We start from the raw sequence: 21,487 nt of genomic DNA, 5'->3' as shown, positions 1-21,487 counted from the left end.
GGTTGAATCTACGCGCAATGATTTAATATCTTTTATGCATGATGATGGTTATTGTGAGAGTTGGTTGATGAAAGAAGATGTTGTAAGTTAGTATCTTTTGTTGTTTGTTGTTTGAATTGTTTACTGCATGCACCATGGCTAGCTGCTCATACAAAATTCGAAATTTAAAGCTTGTCCCACACATAATTTCTCTTACAAAAAAGAAAAAGTAAATTTCATGTCTTAATTTGATTCTTATTCTTATTCTTTATCTTATTCTTATGCTTTAATTTATAAGCAATTGGTGATTTGTAATGGGTAAAGGGAAATAAGTTGATCAATAATATATGATTTTTCGTATGAAAGATAATTCTTCTTATGGGGAAGATTATTATTCTCTTCACCATTTAGGCATGACTTGATTTTCTTTCGTTTGTCATAGAATGTTTGATCTTTTAGGCTCTTAACGATGATTAAGCTTGGGTATAATAACGTTTAACACATTATTAACATATTAAACATAATGGACACAATTTATGACAAAGGCATGTCATTTTACTAAGTTCATTAGGGTGATTATAGTTAATCGTGTTCACTAATTGTATGTGATGACGTTACATTAGAGAATTGTGGAGTTTGGTGTAATATGATGAATGGAAGAAAAATAAAGATTTTTGTAATAGAGCATTTGGTGTGTACAAAGTTCCGATTTTGGACAACATTGCGCCGCATGCAACATGATGCACAACATGCACCATGTGGTTGCGCTGCACGGAGAACTATATACTTACAACTTCTACGAGAAGCAAGTGAAATAGGGCCCGTGCGTGGCAAACAAAATGTATCGCCTCTAAATCAAAAGTCTTTTTTAACTATTCTCATAACCAAGGTTGCATCGCAAGCACCATGGATGCACAACACGCATCATGATTGCGCTGCACGCACCACATCTTTCGCCTTCGTTTGATGATTACTCAATGGTTCAAGTTGGTATATGGATTTCTTGTTTCGTTTGTTCTACTAGCTTATTTTAATGAGTATTCATCGCTTGATTCTTGCTATAACTGTTCGTTTATTTCACCTTTAAAGGTTCACGTGAAAAAATCGTAGATGGTCTCGTCCTTACTTGTATTTGTATTATGGAACAACATTACATAAATCATTAACATCCATTGTCAAGCTAATGTCGGTGATATTGATATGTATTTCTCGTATTTGAAATTTTCGCTTTAATCAATAATTATCAAAGGGGTTCATATTTTGGTGTCTACAGTCCTCGTCATCATCAACTTCGTCGCTGTGATCAAGTTGTCCTTTCCTAGCTTTAGTAAGAAGTTTTGGTGGTTTCAACTTCTTTTAGAAGCTAGATCTAGATTATTTTTTTTGAATAGTAAAATTAATTCATTAATAAAAAGTCATACGACATCTACATAAGCAATCGAATCAAACAAATACATAAGTTGAATCAAACAAAAATTTCCTTCATAAAAACTACGATTGTCAAACAAATTTTGCAATGTGGAACATCTCCCGCTTATATCGCTGGAAAATACAGCATTGTTGGAGAGACAATCTAATGATCCCTTGTAGTCGTGAGGATGATTTCCGTCGGATTCATCTGACCGTATTCGAAAAATTGATAACCTTTGTGATCCCGCATAATTCTTCACCAACAAAATAATTTCACGGCAATCTATTAGATCTAGTATCCCGGATTGTAACCTGTAGAAATTCCCCCCTCTAAAAGAGGAGAAAAACCTGTCTTTCGAAGGAGGTCGAAAAACCTTGTCTTTCGAAGGAGATCGAAAAACCTTTTCTTACGAAGGAGATCGAAAACCCTTTCTTTCGAGGGAGAAATCGTTATTGGAAACCTAAAAACAAATAAAAAAACAAAGGTGGGGCTTTCCAACGGTAAAAACCGATGGAAGCCCCTTTAAAAATCAACAATGGAGGCTAGGGTTTTTAAAAGTAGAGAGGAGAGAGGGGACAGAGAAAAGTTAGATACATGGATCTTGATGTGCCTTACACCAAACTATTACTTAAAGCTAGATCTAGATTGTTTTTTCTTTACTTTTTCTTTTATTTGCCTTGTATTTTAGTTTCCTATTGATCTATCCCTATGATAGGAATTTCATTAATCTTCCATCCATATACCTCTTGAATTAAAAAAAAAAAAGACTATGGTAGAAAACTATGCAAGAGACATCTTGAAACAAACTAGAAAAAAAAAGAGTGATAACAATCATTTTCTTTTAATTAAAATCTTTATTTTTAACAAAAACTATTGTTAGATCAGATCAAATTTGAAAAGTATTAATTCTTATCAGGATATTTAGATGAGATAGATTTTGATCATAACATATAAAATTAAATACCTTCAAGGAAATAAAAATGATAAGGTTTATTAAACACAACTTAATTTGATATAATCTGAAACATGATAAATAAAAAACTATTGTAAAACATATAATTTTCAAGAATTTGAAAACCAGTAAACATATAAGCAGATCTCATAAAGAAACATGTTGAAACAAACTAGAAAAAAAAGGAGTGATAACAATCATATCTTTTAAATTGAAATCTTTTTTTTTTAAATGTAATTAGATCATATCAAACTTGAAAAATATTGATTCTTATCAGATTATTCAGATAAGCTAGTTTTTTATCAGATCATAGAAACTCACTACATTGATCTCGATTCTCCCTCTGATTTTAGAAGAGGCATAAATGATTTTCGATAAGAAAGATTCCTCGCCAAGGTTCGGAGAATGCTTGAGTCAAACTATGGAAATGGTCAATCAGCCTAAAGGCTTCCTTACTGAAAGCTTATGACGCGTACTTGTACTGAAAAGCTAAAAAATCTCCTCTTATTCATCAACCAGGCTTGCTTGTCAGTCAAATATGAAATTAGATAAGTTTAGATAAATAAAAAAAAGAAGGTTTACTAAACACAACTTAATTCGATAGAAATAAAACACAATTAATAAAAAACTACTGTAAAACGCATATATTACGAGGACTTTTCTAACCTATGCCACAATGCATAAGTTAAGAATCTAAATATTTTATTAAAAAAAAATATGATACAACAAGATCTATTTTGAAAATTATAAATAAGGATAGATATTAAAGATACAGAGAATCATACAAGATTTTTTTAGCTTGATTGATTTTGAAATGAAAACTTTTTGTATAATGATATCTTATATAGAAATTTTAACGCCCGTAACATATGCCTTGTAATATAGGTTAGAAAAATCCTTACAAAAATTTTAAAACCAGTAAATTTATAAGTAGATCTCATAAAAAGTCCAGCCCAAACTCGAATCACTCTATAACTCACATCTAACCCTCTACTAACCCAAACACCCAAGTTAATAAACCATGGTTAACAACATTCCCTACTCTTCTCCTATAAATTAAACCCAACCCTTGTCAAAAAGCTCCCAAAATTTTACAAATCCAAAAAAAAATTCTCTCACTCCCCTTTCCCCCCTCTCTCTCCCAATTTTCAAGTCTCAACCCTTCCAACTTCCTCCCCCTTAAAACCCAAAAAAATTTCCATCCCTCCAATAAATTCACAAATTCACAAAATCCCTAATTTTTAACCCAATTTTTTTGGGGGCCCTTGAAAAATAAACACAAGTAGGGTAAAAAAAGAGAAGGAAAAGGTCAAGAAAGTCTCTCAAATTCCCCTAATTTTCTCTGGTACGTCTCTCTCTCTCTTCTTTCTCTCTCTCAAATTACACAAAAATACGACATCACACACTAATCAAATTTTTTCGAGTACTGTGTGGGGAAAGAGTTGCGGGGTCTGTATTCCTGAAAATTCAAATCCCCCGCTTTTCTCCCTCCATCTCTTTCCCTTCATTTTCTCTCTCCTCTTTCTGCTATTATTTTTGTAGATGCCCAGATTGTAATTAACTAATTATGTTTTTGCCCTAGAATTTTAGGTTGAATATAGCGTTAACATTGGTTTAATTTGTGGAAATTATTGCTTTTTAGAGTGTTTTTGTTGGTGGGTTTTGTGTTAGAATTGTTTTAAATAATGTCATTTGATGGTTTAGGGTTTGAAATCGAAAATCCATGGCAGGGTGGTCGAAATTAGAAGGATGTAAATCGTTTCTGAACTTTGAATCATCGTATGATTCGTTAAGAAGTGAAGAAAATGAGCTGAAAAGTTCGTTTGTTGAGTTGATATCGGTTTTTATTGAAGAGAATTGTTCTAGTAAACGATTTCGTCCTTTACCTCCAATGCTTGGAAATGGGCATTCTGTAGATTTGCTTAAATTGTATTTTGTTGTGAAGTTCAAAGGTGGGTTTGAGTCTGTTACAAGAAAAAAGTTGTGGGATGAGGTGGGTTTGCTCTATGGGTTGGGTCCTGGATTTGGGTCTGCGTTTAAATTGATTTACTTGAAGTATTTGGATTCATTGGAAAGTTGGTTAGTGAAGTTACCGAGCAGCGAGAGCTCGAAGAGTGACCAGTTTAGTAGTGGTGCGTGGTCGAAGGGAGTGTTGATGGCATTAGGGTCGGAGTATAATAGTTTTGTGGCTAATATGATGGATGAGATGAGGAAGAATGATGATTCTTATTGCTTGAAAGAGGAGAAGAGTGATATCAGTTTCATTGACTTAACGGAGGAGAACAATGTGGATGAGAAGCTGAATTGGAATAAGTTCGTTAGGGAATTTGATGATGATGGGGATTCCGCTGAAGAGAATGAGGAGTCGGTGAAGTTGAAGCAGGAGGTTGAGATGAATCTTGTTGATGGTGGTGTTGGTTTCACAGGGGAGAACCATGAGGAAACCATTAAGCAAACCAAGAGTGAGATGAGTTATGCAGGTTTTATTTCTTCAGATATGTCTGATGATGGAAGGTCTTCAGTTGGTCCGGTTGTGGCTGATAATGTGGTCAAGAGTTCTGAGAATTCGTGTGACTCTAAGAAATGTTCGACTGAAGATGAGGAGTTGATAATGGATTCAAGCGTGTTGAAGGAGGTTTCGAGTCTCAAGAGAAAGCGGGGTGGTCTATCATCAATGCTTTGTTGGATGGCTAAAGTTGCTAGAAATCCTACTGATATGGAGGTCGGCACGATTCCTGAAAGCTTTAGGTGGGCTTCGTATGCAAATGACAACTGCTGGAAGCAAGTTTTGTTGGCCCGAGAAGCTCTGTTCCTGAAAAAGAGCACTCAGCAATCTATCTATCAGGTACTCATTTAATTCATTCTCTTGATATCTGATTATTTAGTGTAAGCAGGTGCAATTATGATAAGATTCCAGTATACCTATCTTATATGCGGTGGACAATAATTTCCATATATGTATATGTTTATCACACAAGATTGAGTATGTTATTCAGGGTTATTTGTCCTGTATGATGAGAGACTGAGAGTTAAAATTAAGCTGTATTTACTTTACAATTATGCCCTTCAGAGTGCTATTATTAAGAATGACTTATAAGAGCATGCCACACCAGAAATTGATTGCTGCTATTCATTACTATAAGAGCTATCTCTTAAGGTTCTTTGATCCCCCCTAATTGATTTGCTTTTTTTTTTTTTTTGCTTTCGCGGGGCAAGGGGGTGGTGTTAGACCACTTATCTTCGCTCACTTTTAAAAGAAAAATCAGATTCAATTTAAGTTTCCCGACAAGTTATATATAGGCATTTGGTCTAGTGGAAGTACCCTCCCTATTGAATTGACACTTGGAACATATTTTATGTAGTATTATGGCATAGGTATTGTGTTATGCATAATATAAGATCATGTATGAAGTATTATTGATGAAAACAAGCTTGATATCATTGAGGAAATTTTTTGTTGGCATCTAGAGGCATTGTCATAGGACCAGAGAGAGAGAGAGAGAGGGAGGGAGGGAGGGAGGGGCATTGTCATTGGTTTTCAGAATGATGGATGGCATAAACATGGCTTTTGCTTGCATTTTGAAGTGTTTGGGAATTGGAGCTTGGAGATTAAAGCTTTTACCTAGTTGAAAAATGACACATCTCTTAGTTTAAAGAAAGAATCAGGTGATATAGATTAGAGAACTGTGTCTCATTAAGGTATACTTGATTTGAGCGTTGTACTTGTCTTAGTGTATATAGGTTTTTGAGGAGGTGTTCAGAGGTATCAATTATCATCATAGGTCTCAGGATGGATAGCCTAATCATTCCTTATGCCATCATTATAAGTTGTGCTGAATGGGTGTTGCTGGCTTGCAGTGCTAGAATCTCTAACTGAACTGAAAATGCAAAATATTAGTGTCCGAAGAAGGAAGGATAGCTGTATGCTATTAGGTAATATACTTTTTCTGGTGTAATGATGCAATCTGAGCCCAGTGCTTGACATCTAACTGAAATCTTTGTTCAGTTGGTTTCCTTTTTTTTTTTTTTTATGTGTACGTATTAGTCAGAAAGCACACTGTCTTCTGGAAAACACTTATGGTCTATGGATGTAAATTTCCTTATTTGGTAAAGTTAAAGATGCATTAGATTTTATTTATCAAGCAAGATTACATCTGTCTCATGATAGTATCAGCTGTTAGTGTATGTAAAGTGGGTCACTATAATCCCATAGGCCCGTACATTTAGAGAAAAAAGGATTGAAAAGGTATTACATGATATATTGGCTACTACATTATTGAGATGATAAATTAGAGGTATTATTTTGGCCCGGCTTGGCCCGTTTTGGGCCGGGTTTTGGACAGTTTTTTTCGGCCCGCAGTCGAATTTTTTTGGGCTTTGGGCAAGCCAAAAATGACTTTTTAGTCTATTTTTTTGGACCGGCCCGTTTTTTGCCCGCAGAAGCCCGCTAATTTAGGTCCGAAATAGCGGGCTTTGGACACAAAAATTCGGCCCGAATTTAGGCCCGGCCCGACCAATGGGTAATTTTTTTCTTCAATCGGCCCAAACCCGGCCCGTCCCATGATCACCTCTAAGATAAATATACATGTGAGGAAAGTCTTAGAAGCACGTGCTTTGATTATGATGGCTGGTCAGATTATAAGTGTCTTCTTTCATGGATGTCATTTCCAAGGCGGTTAAAGACGCCACTTTTTGTCTTGTGGATGATGTCATTTGTGGTAGTAAAGATGCGTATCTCCTGCTTTGATAACTCTCAAGGGAGAAGTTTTTTGTATGCATATTGGGTAATGCTGATGTTGATTTCTAATGGATAGGAAATGACATTGAAGTGTGGCCTGAAGTTTGGTGCACATGAAGGAGGTTTTGACATTTAAAATGTATGCTGGTTGCTTGGTTTCCCTTATTTTTGATTTTGATACAATCTCTCATTACATTATGCACCATATAGAAGCTCTCTCATTGATATAAATTTTCATTACCATCTGCACAACTTTTATCTTTCCTTGAAATGGGGCACTGTTCTTTTTTCGAAGATAATTTTTCCTGATTTTGTTGTATGCTATTATCATTTTTCTGTGTATGCCAACATTTATTGTTTCTGAAATAATTTTACCGTGTTTTATCAAATGCAATTAAATTCTGCTTACGCCTGACACTGACTTGTCGGTAGTTATTTTAGGCCAAGCTGTTAAGTTTATATAAAGAAGCGAGTTGTTAATGAATGTCTTGAATAGTTTATATTGATTAACTTTGAATGTTAACATCTGAGAGTGATCTCTCTTGGACCTCTCACCCTGTTTTTTTTTTGGCAGGAGGAACTTAAGTTAAATCCAGTTTCTGGCTCATGAGATTCCTTTTTATATAGATGGTCTTGATTAGTCTCTCTTTCTTTTCTCCCCGCCCTCTGAAGGCCTTCTTTTTTGTATCTGTCATTTTGTCTTTTAGTTGTCACCCTGATAGTTGCTTTGTTCTATCTCCTGGTCTTGATTGTGTATCCATCACTTTGATGAGCTTGGATACTTGCTAGTTCGAGAGGTGTACCTCCTTGCCAAACGCCACTCCAAAAGATTGTTGGTTGATCTCGTAATTAATTACAGTTTTTGCTTGACAAGGGTGTTTGTTCTGAGATAGATTGGACTTCTATTTCTTATACACTTATATCCTTAGGGTTTACATATGTTTCACCATGTTAAGTCGTTAACTAATGATAATTGGGGATTGTACTCTGTAGAAAAAGCAGAAAATGCATCCATCCATGTTTGATGATGAGAGACCAAGATTTAGCCCAAGACTCCTTTTCGAAAAGCTTCCAACCGCTCCTCCATTTGAGCCATCATCCATAAATCTAGGGCGTCCAAGGCAACGGTTGGAGGCTCGACTTGACATGCAACCAACCGCTTCCATCTACACAAGTCGTCCACAACAGAGAATCCCTATTGGATCAGATTTCCAGGCTGAGGTTCCGGAATGGACAGGAGTGGTTGCCGAAAGTGACTCCAAATGGTTGGGTATTCAAAATTGGCCCTTGGAAGAGAGAGAAAACACTCTTTTGATTGAAGAAGATTCTGCTGGGAAGGGAAGGGTAGAAAAATGTGGGTGTCTGTTTTCTGGAACCACTGCGTGCGTGAAGTTTCATGTTGCTAGGAGAAGAATGGAGATGAAGTTTGAATTAGGTTCTGCATTTTATACTTGGAAATTTGATAAGATGGGCGAAGAATGTAGCGTTTCCTGGACCGCTGAGGAAGAGAAAATATTCAAGTCTGTGGTGAAGGAGAATCCTCAATCTGGGCAGAAGTGTTTTTGGAGACAAATGTGTGAGGTTTTACCCAAAAAAAGCTGGGTAGACCAGGTGAACTACTATTTTAATGTCTTTGTTCTTCAACGTAGAGCCTTCCAGAATCGAAACACCCCCAGGAACATTGATAGTGATGATGATGAAACGGAATATCATGGTTCGGCAACTAACACTGTCACACGGCGCTGAAACCGGGCTACTTCTCTTATTTTTGTTTGCTGTTTATGAACTATGCCTCGGCACTCTTTGATCATCCATCTACGTCTGCACATACCACCACAGTTTTGATACAGTGAAGTCCGTTGTGAATTACTCCTTTAAGTTGGCAGGTATACCTTTTGATGATGCAAATTCATTTAGCTGTTTTTTTGGGGGAACATGTGTTTATTTCCTAAGAACTATAGAGTTCCAGATCCTGAATTTCTAGTTGTATATAAACACCTTCATGACTGTCATTGCTACGTCATGACTCATGATAGCAAATCTTTTCAAGGAAAGACAAATTGGGTTGCAGATTTGTGCTTTGCACCTGCATTTTCATTTAAGTGATGCTGATTCACTTTTTAAGGCAAATCACTAGGCTATGCGACTCTGAAGTCCTGAATTTCAGTTAGTTCTCTTTGTTGGGTTCTTGTATGAACCATTAATTTATCTGCTCTTTGAGAGTTTGAACTGTGTCAGCGAATGGCCAAATAAATCTGGCTACGGAACAGTATATGGTCTTGCTCGTAGCAAGCTCGATTACTGAAAGGACGAAAACATACGTTAAATTACTGATAGGGTATGACGGGGGAAATTTTCTTTGATGCTAAAGTATTGGCCAGTAAGGTAAGTCAGCAAAGAACATAAGCAACCTATGGTTATACTGACTTTCCTTATGATTTAGGGAACCTAGCATTATTTGATTGGTCTCTCACTCTCTTGTGCACCTAGTCATCTGGCTAATATCGCATAAAAGGCAATAAGGGTTAGTTTCCACTAACATCACCATACTTGTTGCTGAATGCACAAAATATTTGTCAGTAAAATTTGTATGTCCTGTCAACTATCAGAAAATCTTCCTAATTGGCTGATTCTTCAATTGGTCTCAACTTTCAAGCATCCTTTTCAATTATTATACTTCCTCCGTTTCTTTTTACTCGCTACACTTTCCATTATGGGAAGTTTCACATTACTTGCTACACTTCTTTTTTGGGCAATAAACTCTCTCTATCTCTCTCCTCCCACATGGGTCCCTTTTCTTTTTACTCTCTACCTCTCTCTTCTCCAAAAATTGTCTAGGAGTCTTTGAAATGAGAAGTGTAGCGAGTAAAAAGAAACGGAGGAAGTACGTCAATTTGTTATGGTTATTTCTCTGTTTTTAAATATTCTGTGTCTTCTGCATATGTACTGCTTGTCCATTTATCCTAGTTGCCATATTTATGCTGATACGTAGAAGAGATAAGCACCTGTAATATATGACAGATCATGTGATCAACTAGTTTGAAAGAAACATGTATAGGATGCATGAGATACTTGCTACCCTTTAATTCCTTCAAACGTTTTTCTCCAAAATTGCCTAAGTGGATGTTAGTTTTGCTTGTCCGAATTTTCGGGGGATAAGAGTACTCTAGATTTAGGATTGTATTTCGGAAATTTTGTTAATAAATAACACTTTGGGTACTTTTTTTGAAATAAATAACTAGTTTTTCTGAAATTTTATATAAATGTCAATAGTCTGCCATATTTTTTGGAATCACTACCACTTAATAGATTTTCTCAAAGCTGTTGGTTTTGCTCCGTTAGTGGCATTTGCAATTACCTTTTTACCTTGCATTAGTCTCTACCACCACCACCAAAACTCCACGTAATCCACTACCTTTGCGATCTCCTCTCTCCTAACGATCATTTAGGAGGTGGTGGTTTCGTAGTTGGTTAGTATTGTGGGGTGGGTTTTATTTTTGGTGGGTGGAGGTGGTGGTGGCCTCCTAGTTGGTTAGGGTGGTGTGAAAGAATGATTTTTGAGTGGGTGGAGGTGATGGTGGTTTTGTAGTTGGTTGTGGGTTTGGGTGGGTCAATTTTTGGGCGGGTGGGTGGGGGTGGTGGCGGCGGCAATAGTGGCAACTGGTAAGTATGGTTGTTGCATATGGTAGGGCACTGGTAGGGGAAGGGAAGGGAAAAATCGTAATTTTACGTGCTAGTAACGAAGCAAAACTAACTTTTTTTTGTAGGATTTCTCTAAGTTGTAGTGATTCTAAAAAAAATTTAGTCAACCTTGGTACTTATATAAAATTTTAGATAACTTAGATATTTATTTGTTTCAAAAAAAATTCCCAAAATAAAGTAATTATTGATAAATTTTCTATGTATAATAAACAAAGTTGTTGTATCCACTTATCACAAGCAAGTGATATTCTTCATCATAGTCACAAAGTGATAATTTAATTGATTAGTATTTCAAGGAAAATATTACATCAATTGTATTACAAATTAGGGTTTGACATATGGGTGAAGATTCAATATGTCAACATGTTTGGTATGACATATTTTGAAATTTATAATGATACATGAGGGGTGGGTTAGGGAGAGAAAGTGTTAGGTTGACTCAGGATTAATTGGGTTGATTCAGGGTTTTTTAGGGTGGGTTTTTTTAGGGTTAATTAACGTTAATGAGTAACAGAGTAAACAGTCGTTAGTCATTACTCATTAAGGACATTCTGATGTATTTTTTAGAAATTCAGCGGTATATGGTGAATCAGGAAAAAAAGTTAAGGTATTTTATGAATAAAAAAATTTGTGAGAATTATTTGGTGAAAAATCCTTTAATAAATTACTACCTTCAATAGCGATTCTACTTCACATCTTATCCAATACTAGGCATGTGTTAATGATTTCTCTATATGTTTCTTTTTTCTTTTGATAATTTGTTATTGATTTTATTGCTGAATCCTTGAAAGTTGAGGCTACAAAATTATTACAATAGCATGGGCACTATAGCCAGAATCTAATACAAGATCATAGATAAATCAATGATTTCTCCATCTTCTATATCAAAGTTCCGTTTTGTTCCTTTTTTTTTTTTTTTGTTTGAATGAACCCAAAATTCTGTCTTGATTCAAGAAAATAATTAATTGTTTTATGGTTGTAGACTTGTAACCCAAATACATCGAAGAATATATACTATAAATTCCAAGTTTTGTACGTTAAATTAAAAAGTCTTGATTTGGTGGGAGTTGCATCTTAGTACGTAGTATTGGGTCTACTATATGGTTTAGACCATGATGCAACATGCCCCTTTCTTTTCCTATTTATCATTTCTGCCTTCCTAAAAAATTGCTGTCTCCCACAAACCCAAAAAATACTATAATGAGTTTTATGATAACTGATTAATTAGTATCTCCTTCATTTCAAAAAAATAAAAAAGGAAAAAAAGTACTCACAATCTGAGAACATCTATTTAAACAGCATGGTGGCCCATAAGTTACAATCATTTATTCACTCACTTGTACTCCCTACTTTTTTCACTATCCCTAATTCGTATAAGGTTTTATTTTGTTCAATTTATTTAGAATCTTATTAGAGGCGATCAAGATTAGTTTGACCCGATTTCGGACACATTATTCGGCGCGCTGGCCTGATTTTTTGGCCAAAAAATCCGGGCTACGAGCAACTTATATTTGGAAAAATAGGTCGAATTTCGACCCTGTTCAAAATACCTGGCTTTGGCGCGAATGTTTTGGCCCGAACCTTGGCCGGACCGGCGGCTTTGACCCGAAACGAACCGATTTTTTTTTGGCCAAAGCCGACCCAGCCCGACCCATGGTCACCTCTAGATAAGATAAGATCAGCTAAGATAAGATAAGATGTTCAGTCAACTTATCTTTACTCAATAAGATAAGATAAGTTGAGATAAGATAAGACAAAATAAGTTAAATCAAAATGACCCTAAATAGGTAGAGATTAGTAATACGGACCTTTTCGCCCCATCTTATTTTCAGTTCATTTCAATTTAGTTAAGTTGCAATCAGGTCAGTTTCGATCAATTCGATCGGTTCAGTTCAGTTTCTAATTTCTTATCGTTACTATTAGTTATAATTTAATTCAGCTCAGTTGCAATAAGTTTAGTTCAGTTGCAATCAGTTCGGTTCAGTTGTTTTATGCCGAAAAGAACAAGCCCTATCTCCGTTCATAAATCCTAAATAATAGTTACACTTATACTTTTCACGCATGTCGATGCACTACTTTGAGCCTTTATATCTCTAATTTTGTATTTGTAAAAGATATAACAAGTCGATATTCTAAACGTGTATATCGAGACAAATCGAACAAGACCTCACATGATTATATCTTCTCATAACCATAAATCACAAATGATAGTCAAAGGGAAATTTGTAAATAGTGTCAAACATGGCCGTCTTGAAGATTTTGGGCCCCTGGTTCATGAAAATTGACCCCCTAAATTTATAGAAAATAAAGATGGAAGGTTAGAGTTCTAAAGATGAAAAGTTGAAAATCTAAAGATAGATTATTGACAAATTTATTAAGGATGAGAAACAAGGATGATTTCTTCAAATATGAAGTAAAATTTTCAAAATAATATGTTTTGGGGCCCTTATAATTTTGGGGATCATGTGTTGTTTGCTCTTTGCATACCCTCATCTATGATTCCGGTAGCAAAAGTGAAAGTGTAACTATTAAAAAAGAACTAGCGTAGTAAAATACAAGATAGAATTATGTGAGATAGTCTCGTATAATACTACCAAGAACATGTGATATAATGTTATAAGATGTCAAAAATTATGTGAGATAGTCTAGTATAATACTACCAAGAACATGTGATAATGTTATAGGAAAATGTACTAGAACATGTCATATTTGGGGAAAATAAAGGCAAATGACCTTTGAACTCTAATTGGGAGATAAAATCCTATAGAAGAAAAAGAAGAGGAGTATTATTAGGTAGCTTTCCTTTTTATGCTCTTGTCAAACAATGAATCATTCCACCAAAAATTATGTAAAAGAGTTTCAAGTAAAGAAAGTTGTTTGGTACTCTTCCTCTATTCTTTTATCTATGTGACATTGTCACTCAATGTCAATAATGTGACAATGCAAAAATAGATTAAAATCCTAAAGTTACCAAATTCATGCCACGGATTAGAGTTGTAGTTAATCTATACGAATATATTAAAAGGCGTTCCTAAAGAAGGAACGGTGCCATGTGGCGCTCTCCCTAAGTTCATTTTACTCCATGTAATTCACATACAACAAAAAAATTAGAAATTGCATAGTGTATGATTTGATCCCATGACTTCAAGTTTATATACTAAAGTTTTAACCACTAGACCAAATGATATTTAGTGTTATTATTTCAAAGTATAATATTAATAAATGAAAATTTCTCTTACCCGGAGCATAGCCCGGGCCTAATAACTAGTTTACTAACTAAATGGAGATCCATGACTTTCCTAAAGTTTTTCTTTTTCTTTCTCTTTTTAACATAGTTTAAAGGTCAGTTAGAGGAGAGAAAGATAACCAAATATTCAACTTTAGACTCAAAATTTGTTAGAAATCTTTGTGTTCGCAATTAGTTTGAATAGATAAAATTCATGTTTTGTGATATAAAGATTCTTCGTACACAAATTGCTAATCTGGAGTATCAAATATTAAATAAATTAGATAAAATTCTAATTTATTTAATATTTGATACTCCAGATTAGCAATTTGTGTACGAAGAATCTTTATATCACAAAACATGAATTTTATCTATTAATTTTCACAAAACATGAATTTTATCTATCAATTTTCGCACACATAAGAAAAATTATATTCAAGCGAGATTTTGCTTGATTTATCCTTCTGATTTTTCAAAAATGAATTTGTATAATATATACTCATACTTTAACTAAAGTACTTTCGAGAGAAGGCAATGAGGTGTTGATTAAAGGAGTAATTCAAGCCCTTCCTACTTATCTTATGGGAATCTATAAGTTGCCAGTTGCCATCATTCAAGAAATTCATTCATCTATGGCAAGGTTTTGGTGGGAAGGGAGAGGAGAGGAGGGGAAAATGCATTGGGCATGTTGGGAGAAAATATGTAAACCAAAGTATATGAGTGTGACGGATTTTGAGGACCTTGTGGTTTTCAATGATGCTTTGTTGGGTAGGCAAGTGTGGCGTCTCACTCATCATAAAAATTCTCTTCTAAGCTGTGTGATGCAAGCCAAATATTATCCTCATGGGAACGTTCTTGAAGCTAGGTTGGGGTATTCTAATAGTTTTGGAGAAGCATTTGGAGTGCCAAAAGTCTGGTTTTGGAAGGTTTAATTTGGAGAGTGGGTAATGGGTGTAGCATCAATATATGGAGTGATCCGTGGATCGGTGATGAAAAGGGGAGGTTATTGAGACTGAAAAAAATAAAAGGGGTGGAGGAGGTGAGGGATCTTATCAACTTTGAGTCCATGGAATGGAGAACGGAGGTTATAGAGGAGAATTTTTGCGAGCGTGATAAGAGATGCATTCTTTCTATCTCCCTTAGCTTGCGTGTGGGTTGTGATGAATTAGTTTGGGCATACTCGGAGGATGGTACTTATACAGTGTAAACAACCTATACGATAGGCAAAGGAGACAATTTAGACAATTTTAATCAAGCATGGGTCGAACTTTGGAAGCTTGAAGTTTTCCTGAAATTAAGTGCGACATTTCTTGTGGAGATTGTGTACTTGTATTCTCCATGTGCGTGCTATGCTGAAGGCACGTCATATTATTGAGAACGAACCATGTCCTTGGTGGCCAACGAAGACAAGACGGTATCCCATGCGCTATTCACTTGTGGTCGAATCAAGCAAGTTTGGGAAGAGTGTGGTTGTATAAAAATGTTGAGTGTGTTAGATTGCGAGAGTATGGCTGATGTTATAGTGAAGTGGATGGAGATGGATCGAAAGATGGTGCAAATGGGTTGCTTACTAGCTCAGAACTTGTGGATCGAAAGAAACAATTTTGTGTTTGAAGAAAAAGCTCACCTCTTGAAGTTGTGGCACAACGCGCAAGTAGACAAGCAGATAATTATGATGCTTATGCGAAAAGTATTTATCCTGGCAGCAAGCGTGTGTTAGTGTCGAGCCCAAATCAATGGGTGGCTCCCCTTGCAGGTATTACAAAAGTGAATGCAGATTCATGTTTGAGCGAAGAAGGGTGGGCAGGTATGTGTGCCGTAGCACAAGACCAGACAGGCCGAGCCATCTTTTTGGTTGTGAGGTGAGTGAAGGTGTGGTGGCCTCCTGATGTGGCGAAGTGCAAGGCCATTCTCATGGCTGTTCGATGGGGGCAAAATCATGGTTTAGAGGATGTAATCGTTGAGTCTGACTCCCAAGTTATCATCTCTCGATTGACAGTTGCATCTATGTTCTTGTGGGACCTCGATTCTATTTTAGGTGATGTTATTGAGTATTATTCTAGTTTTAATTCTGTCAATTTTTCGCATGTAGAGCGGGTTGTAACTATGCAATACACCACCTTGCTAGGATCATTCCGTTTGGTGTTGAACAGTACTGTTCTCGAGATGTTGCTTGCTATGTATTTATTGACGCTTTGTCCCTTGAGTAATGTTATCCGTTACTTTTCTCCTAAAGAATTGCTTCTTATAGATGTGCCTCGCAAATTTTATTGAAATAAGAGACAATGAAATTATATTTATGAAACAATTACACAAGGTGAGGAAGAAAATAATATAAGGACAAGTTTGGTTAATGTCCTGTCATCCTGTGCTACTTCTATTAGTGACTGTCATGCATTATTGTCTTATTCATAACATTTGTGCCTCATATTCCCTTGATGAATTGATGAATGTATATTAGCTTAGATTCTTCTCTTTAAAAAAAGAAAGGAAAACAACCGGAGATAATGTTGAAATGGAAAGCAACATAACACCAAGCCTTATAATTGCAATGGTGATCTCATCATGTCCACATACTTAGATGGCAATTTACTGAAAGAGAGTTAGTGTCAAAGTAATATACTTCTTCCATGGGGAATCCAAATATTATAATCACTTACATACTAATATTAAATATCTTGAAAAATAAAACAATTTTCAAATATATTAAAGGTGCTGATAATGTATAAAAATATTACTAAAAACGTTAATTATCAGCTTAAATTTTTAGTTGAGTTGATTCAAACTATATATATATCTAGAGACTATTTTTATGGGAAGAGAGTGAACTTTCACATTAGACTACTACTAACATTCTCATTAATCTAATTCGTCGGTTGCCAATGGTCTAAGTAAGAATTAGACTTTATTAGATTGGAATATAAAATCCCGATGACATATTGGTATTAGGCATAGGTGCTTCGATAAATTGATGCAAAAATATAATTTCAACATGATACAAACCTAAATTTGGTTAAAGTTAACTTTTTATTTATTGCCAAATTAAAATTCATAATTAAAATGCACAATTGTTTCTAAAAAGTCTGAGCAAAATATGAGAATAATTTTAAGAGCTATAACTCTTAATGAATAAGTGATGCAACTCTAATGAAAAAGTGATGGAACTCCAAAAAAAAATATTAGAAGAAAAAAATGCACCGAATGTCGTGGGATGCCTCGAGAGGAAATGAGATGGTATATTAAGGACCCCCACGGCTTTGAACGGGTATAAGAACAACTTTTACAACCGTTTCTGGGGCATTCCGTGGCTGCACGATAAAATCATAAATGAGTCTTTTCTTGGCATTTTGGAGCAATTCATATGGTATGAAGCACCCCAGATGCATTATAAGTCGTGCCGCGACCCATAGGAAGGTTTTGGGGGGAAAATATGACCAGCACCGGAAGAGCCATAAAACAGTCAAAATTGAAGACTATAAGTCACGCTTTTAAACGTCCACGGGACCCATACACCGAATGTCGTGGGATGCCTCGCGGGGGAATGAGATGGTATATTAAAGACTCCCACGACTTTGAACTGACGTAAGAACAACTTTTACAACCGTTTCGGGGTCATTCCGTCGTTGCACGACAATATAATAAATTGGTCGTTTGGTGACATTCTGGGCAATTCAAATGGTGTGAAGCACCCAGGATGCATTATAAGGCGTGCCACACCCCATAGGAAGGTTTTGGGGGAAAATATGATCGGGCCCGGAAGGAGCTCTAAAGCGGTCAAAATTGAAGGCTATAAGTCACGCTTTTGGAGGTCCACATACCCATCCACCGAATGTCATGGGATGCCTTGAAGGGACATGAGATGGTATATTAAGGACTCCCACGGCTTTGAACAGGCATAAGAACAACTTTTACAATCGTTTCGGGGTCATTTTATGGCTGCACGAAAAAATAATAAATGGGTCGTTTGGTGGCATTCTGGGACAATGCAGATGGTGCGAAACACCCGGGATGCATAATAAGTCGTGCTGCACCCATAGGAAAGTTTTGGGGGAAAAATATGACCGGACCCGGTGGAGCCCTAAAACGGTCAAAATCGAAGGTTATAAGTCACGCTTTTAGACGTCCACGGGACCCATGCATCGAATGTCGCGGGATGCCTCGAGGGGACATGAGATGGTTTATTAAGGACTTCCACGACTTTGAATGGGCATAAGGACAGCTTTTACGACCGTTTCGGGGTCATTCCGTTGCTACACGACAAAATAATAAATTGATCGTTTGGTGGCATTCTGGGGCAATTAAAATGGTGCGAAACATTTGGGATGCATTATAAGTCGTGCGCACCCCATTGGAAGGTTTTGGAGGAAAAATATGACCGGGCCCGGAGAAGCCATAAAACGGTCAAAATTGAAGGTTATAAGTCACGCTTTTAGACGTCGACGTGACCCGTGCACCGAATGTTGTGGGATGCCTCAAGGGGACATGTGATGGTATATTAAGGACTCCCACGACTTTAAACGGGCATAAGACAACTTTTACGACTGTTTCGAGGTCATTTCGTCGCTGCACGACAAAATAATAAATTGATCGTTTGGTGGCATTCTGGTGCAATTCAAATGGTGCGAAGCACCCGGGATGCATTAAAAGTCGTGCGCACCCCATAGGAAGGTTCTGGGGGGAAATATGGTCGGGCCCGAAGGAGCCTTAAAATGGTTAAAATTGATGGCTATAAGTCATGCTTTTTGACGTCCACATGACCCGTGCAACGAATGTCGTGGGATGCCTCGAGGGGACATGGGAAGGTATATTGAGGACCCCCACGATTTCGAAAGGAAATAAGAACAACTTTTACGACCATTTCGGGGTCATTTCGTCGCTGCACGACAAAATAATAAATTGGTCGTTTGGTGGCATTCTGGGGTAATTCAAATGGTGCGAAGCACCCGGGATGCATTATAAGTCGTGCGCACCCCATAAGAAGGTTATGGGGGGGGGAAATATGACCAGACCCGGAGGAGCCCTAAAACGGTCAAAACCGAAGACTATAAGTCACGCTTTTTGACGTCCACGGGACCCGTGCATCGAATGTCGTGGGATGATTCGAGGGGAAATATGACCAGACCCGGAGGAGCCCTAAAACGGTCAAAACCGAAGACTATAAGTCACGTTTTTTGACGTCCACGGGACCCGTGCATCGAATGTCGTGGGATGATTCGAGGGGACATGGGGTGGTATATTAAGAACTCCCAAGGCTTTGAACGGACATAAAAATAACTTTTACAACCGTTTCGGTGTCGTTCCGTCGCTGCATGACAAAATAATAAATGGGTCGTCTGGTGGCATTTCTAGGGCAATTCAGATGTTGGGAAACACCCAGATGCATTATAAGTCGTGCCGCAACCCATAGGAAGGTTTTTCAGGGGAAATATGACCGGCCCCGGAGGAGCCCTAAAAAGGTCAAAATTGAAGGCTATAAGTCATGCTTTTAGACGTCCACGGAACCCATGCACCGAATGTCGTGGGATGTCTGGAGGGGACATAAGATGGTATATTAAGGACTTCTACGACTTTGAACGGGCATATAAGAACAACTTTTACAACCGTTTCAGGGTCATTCCGTCGCGGCACGACAAAATAATCAATTGTCATTTGGTGGCATTCTGGGGTAATTCAAATGGTGTGAAGCACCCGGGATACATTATAAGTCGTGCCGCACCCCATAGGAAGGTTCTGGGTGGAATTATGACCGAGCTCGAAGGAGCCCTAAAACGGTCAAAATTGAAGGTTATAAGTCACACTTTTAGACGTCCACGAGACCCGTGCATCGAATGTCGTGAGATGATTCGAGGGGACATGGGATGGTATATTTAGGATTCCCACGGCTTTGAACAGGCATAAGGACAACTTTTACAACCATTTCGGGGTCGTTCCGTCGCTGCATGACAAAATAATAAATGGGTTATTTGGTGGCATTCTAGGGCAATTCAGATGGTGCGAATTGAAGCACCCGAAATGGATTATAAGTCGTGCCGCAACCCATAGGAAGGTTTTCGTCAAAAAATTTTAGGGGGTATAACTCTAATTCTCATGTGATATATCTAAAATCCAAAGCAAACAAATGACATACTGTCACATTTTCTCCCTTGCCAAGCAATTGACACATAAACAATAAAATTGTGTGTATTAAGACTCGAACCCACGACCTCTCCTTTGAGCTATAAATACACTAACCAATTAATCTACAAGCTTATATTGATTATCTATTGTAAGTGAAAGTAATTATACTTCTTAAGTTGACACACAAATTCAACTCCTACATTATAGATGAGTAAATGAGTAATATATTAATATATTTTCGTGTTACAAATTATATTACCTATCATGTTTTTGTTTACCATAATAGTGAAATTATCAAATCAACTTTGCTGCATTATAATAATCTCTAGTGGACCTACCAACTCTTAATTTATACTTAGCTTTTTACAAAATAAAAAGACGGAGTATTACTACCTATCCAAAGGAAAAATTTGAGAAAATTGTATTGTAGTTAATAACTTCAATTAATTATAGGTAGGAACGAAAATGGAACGTGTCTTTATGACTTGAAAAATGATATTACAAACTTTGTTGTGTTGAATCAACTAATTTCAGGACTGATCCATTGTATGATACGAGTTTGTGCGTAGGTAGAGGTGGCCACGGGCCGTGCCGGGACGGCCCACGTGCCAAGCCCGCGTGCCTCGTGCCACAACGTGCCGTGCCAAAACGGGCCAAGAAATGCTCGTGTCGTGCCGGGCTCGTGCCAAGTTGTAAAATCTAAGGCCCATGCACGACCCACGGCCCACCACTCGTGCTGGCGTGCCGTGCCGTGCTCATAGCGGGCTCGTGCTGGGCCGGACTCAAATCGTGCCGTGCCGACCCTCGTGCCGGCCTGGCCCATGGCCAGCTCTATGCGTAGGTAACTATTGATCTTAATTATATCGACACTTATAAACTTATATAAGACTGATCTATTAAATATAAAAAGTTACCCTTTAGACATGAGTAACTTTTTGTTTGAAATGGGTCACTTTTACTTATATACAAGTGACTCATTAAGGTAAACAACTATTTTTTGATAAAAAAAAAAAAATCATTTTGACTTAAAAGATTGATCCATTTTGCAAAAAGTGTATGATATCACAATAAGTTCATTATGAATCCGGTATTGATCAATATTAATTGAGAGTTATGAAGTATTGAAGGTCGTCACTATCATCTAAATATATACGCTGATATAGGATATATCATTCAATTAATCACACAATGACCGGGGACTTCGCTCAGGACACCAACTAGTTAGTTATTATAAACTACTACATCAAGTACTAGTATTTAATACTAACATAACAATTCAGCCTAACCCAACCCAATTATAGCAGACTTGTAGATAAGATTCAGGATCAATGCTGCTACTGCCAATCTTAGAAATATTGTAAT

At 36.9% G+C, this 21,487-nt stretch overlaps 1 protein-coding gene across 2 annotated transcripts; it reads left to right on the top strand.

Moving 5' to 3' along the window:
* Positions 1-3,427: 3,427 nt before the first annotated feature.
* LOC104887196 (AT-rich interactive domain-containing protein 1) lies at positions 3,428-9,210 on the top strand. Of its 2 annotated transcripts, none has more exons than XM_019248119.3 (3): positions 3,428-3,687; positions 4,047-5,187; positions 8,074-9,210. In XM_019248119.3, the coding sequence occupies exons 2-3, from the start codon at positions 4,066-4,068 to the stop codon at positions 8,824-8,826; spliced, it is 1,875 nt and encodes a 624-aa protein (XP_019103664.2). In that variant the 5' UTR covers positions 3,428-3,687; positions 4,047-4,065; the 3' UTR covers positions 8,827-9,210. The 2 variants fall into 2 exon arrangements, with proteins under 2 accessions (XP_019103664.2, XP_010670098.2); XM_010671796.4 differs by having other exon boundaries at positions 3,429-3,687; positions 4,073-5,187.
* The last annotated feature ends 12,277 nt before the right edge of the window (positions 9,211-21,487 follow it).

This window comes from Beta vulgaris, chromosome 1, assembly GCF_026745355.1.
Source record: "Beta vulgaris subsp. vulgaris cultivar EL10 chromosome 1, EL10.2, whole genome shotgun sequence".
In the NCBI taxonomy this organism is placed as follows: domain Eukaryota; kingdom Viridiplantae; phylum Streptophyta; class Magnoliopsida; order Caryophyllales; family Amaranthaceae; genus Beta; species Beta vulgaris.
This window is presented reverse-complemented; position numbering and strand designations above follow the sequence as displayed.

What these genes read in the sequence shown, in the direction of transcription:
- LOC104887196 (XM_019248119.3), top strand. Translation starts at nt 4,066, where the DNA reads ATGGCAGGGTGGTCGAAATTAGAAGGATGTAAATCGTTTCTGAACTTT. An exon ending in CTCAGCAATCTATCTATCAG is followed by an intron (nt 5,188 to 8,073) that starts GTACTCATTTAA and finishes TGTACTCTGTAG; the next exon opens with AAAAAGCAGAAAATGCATCC.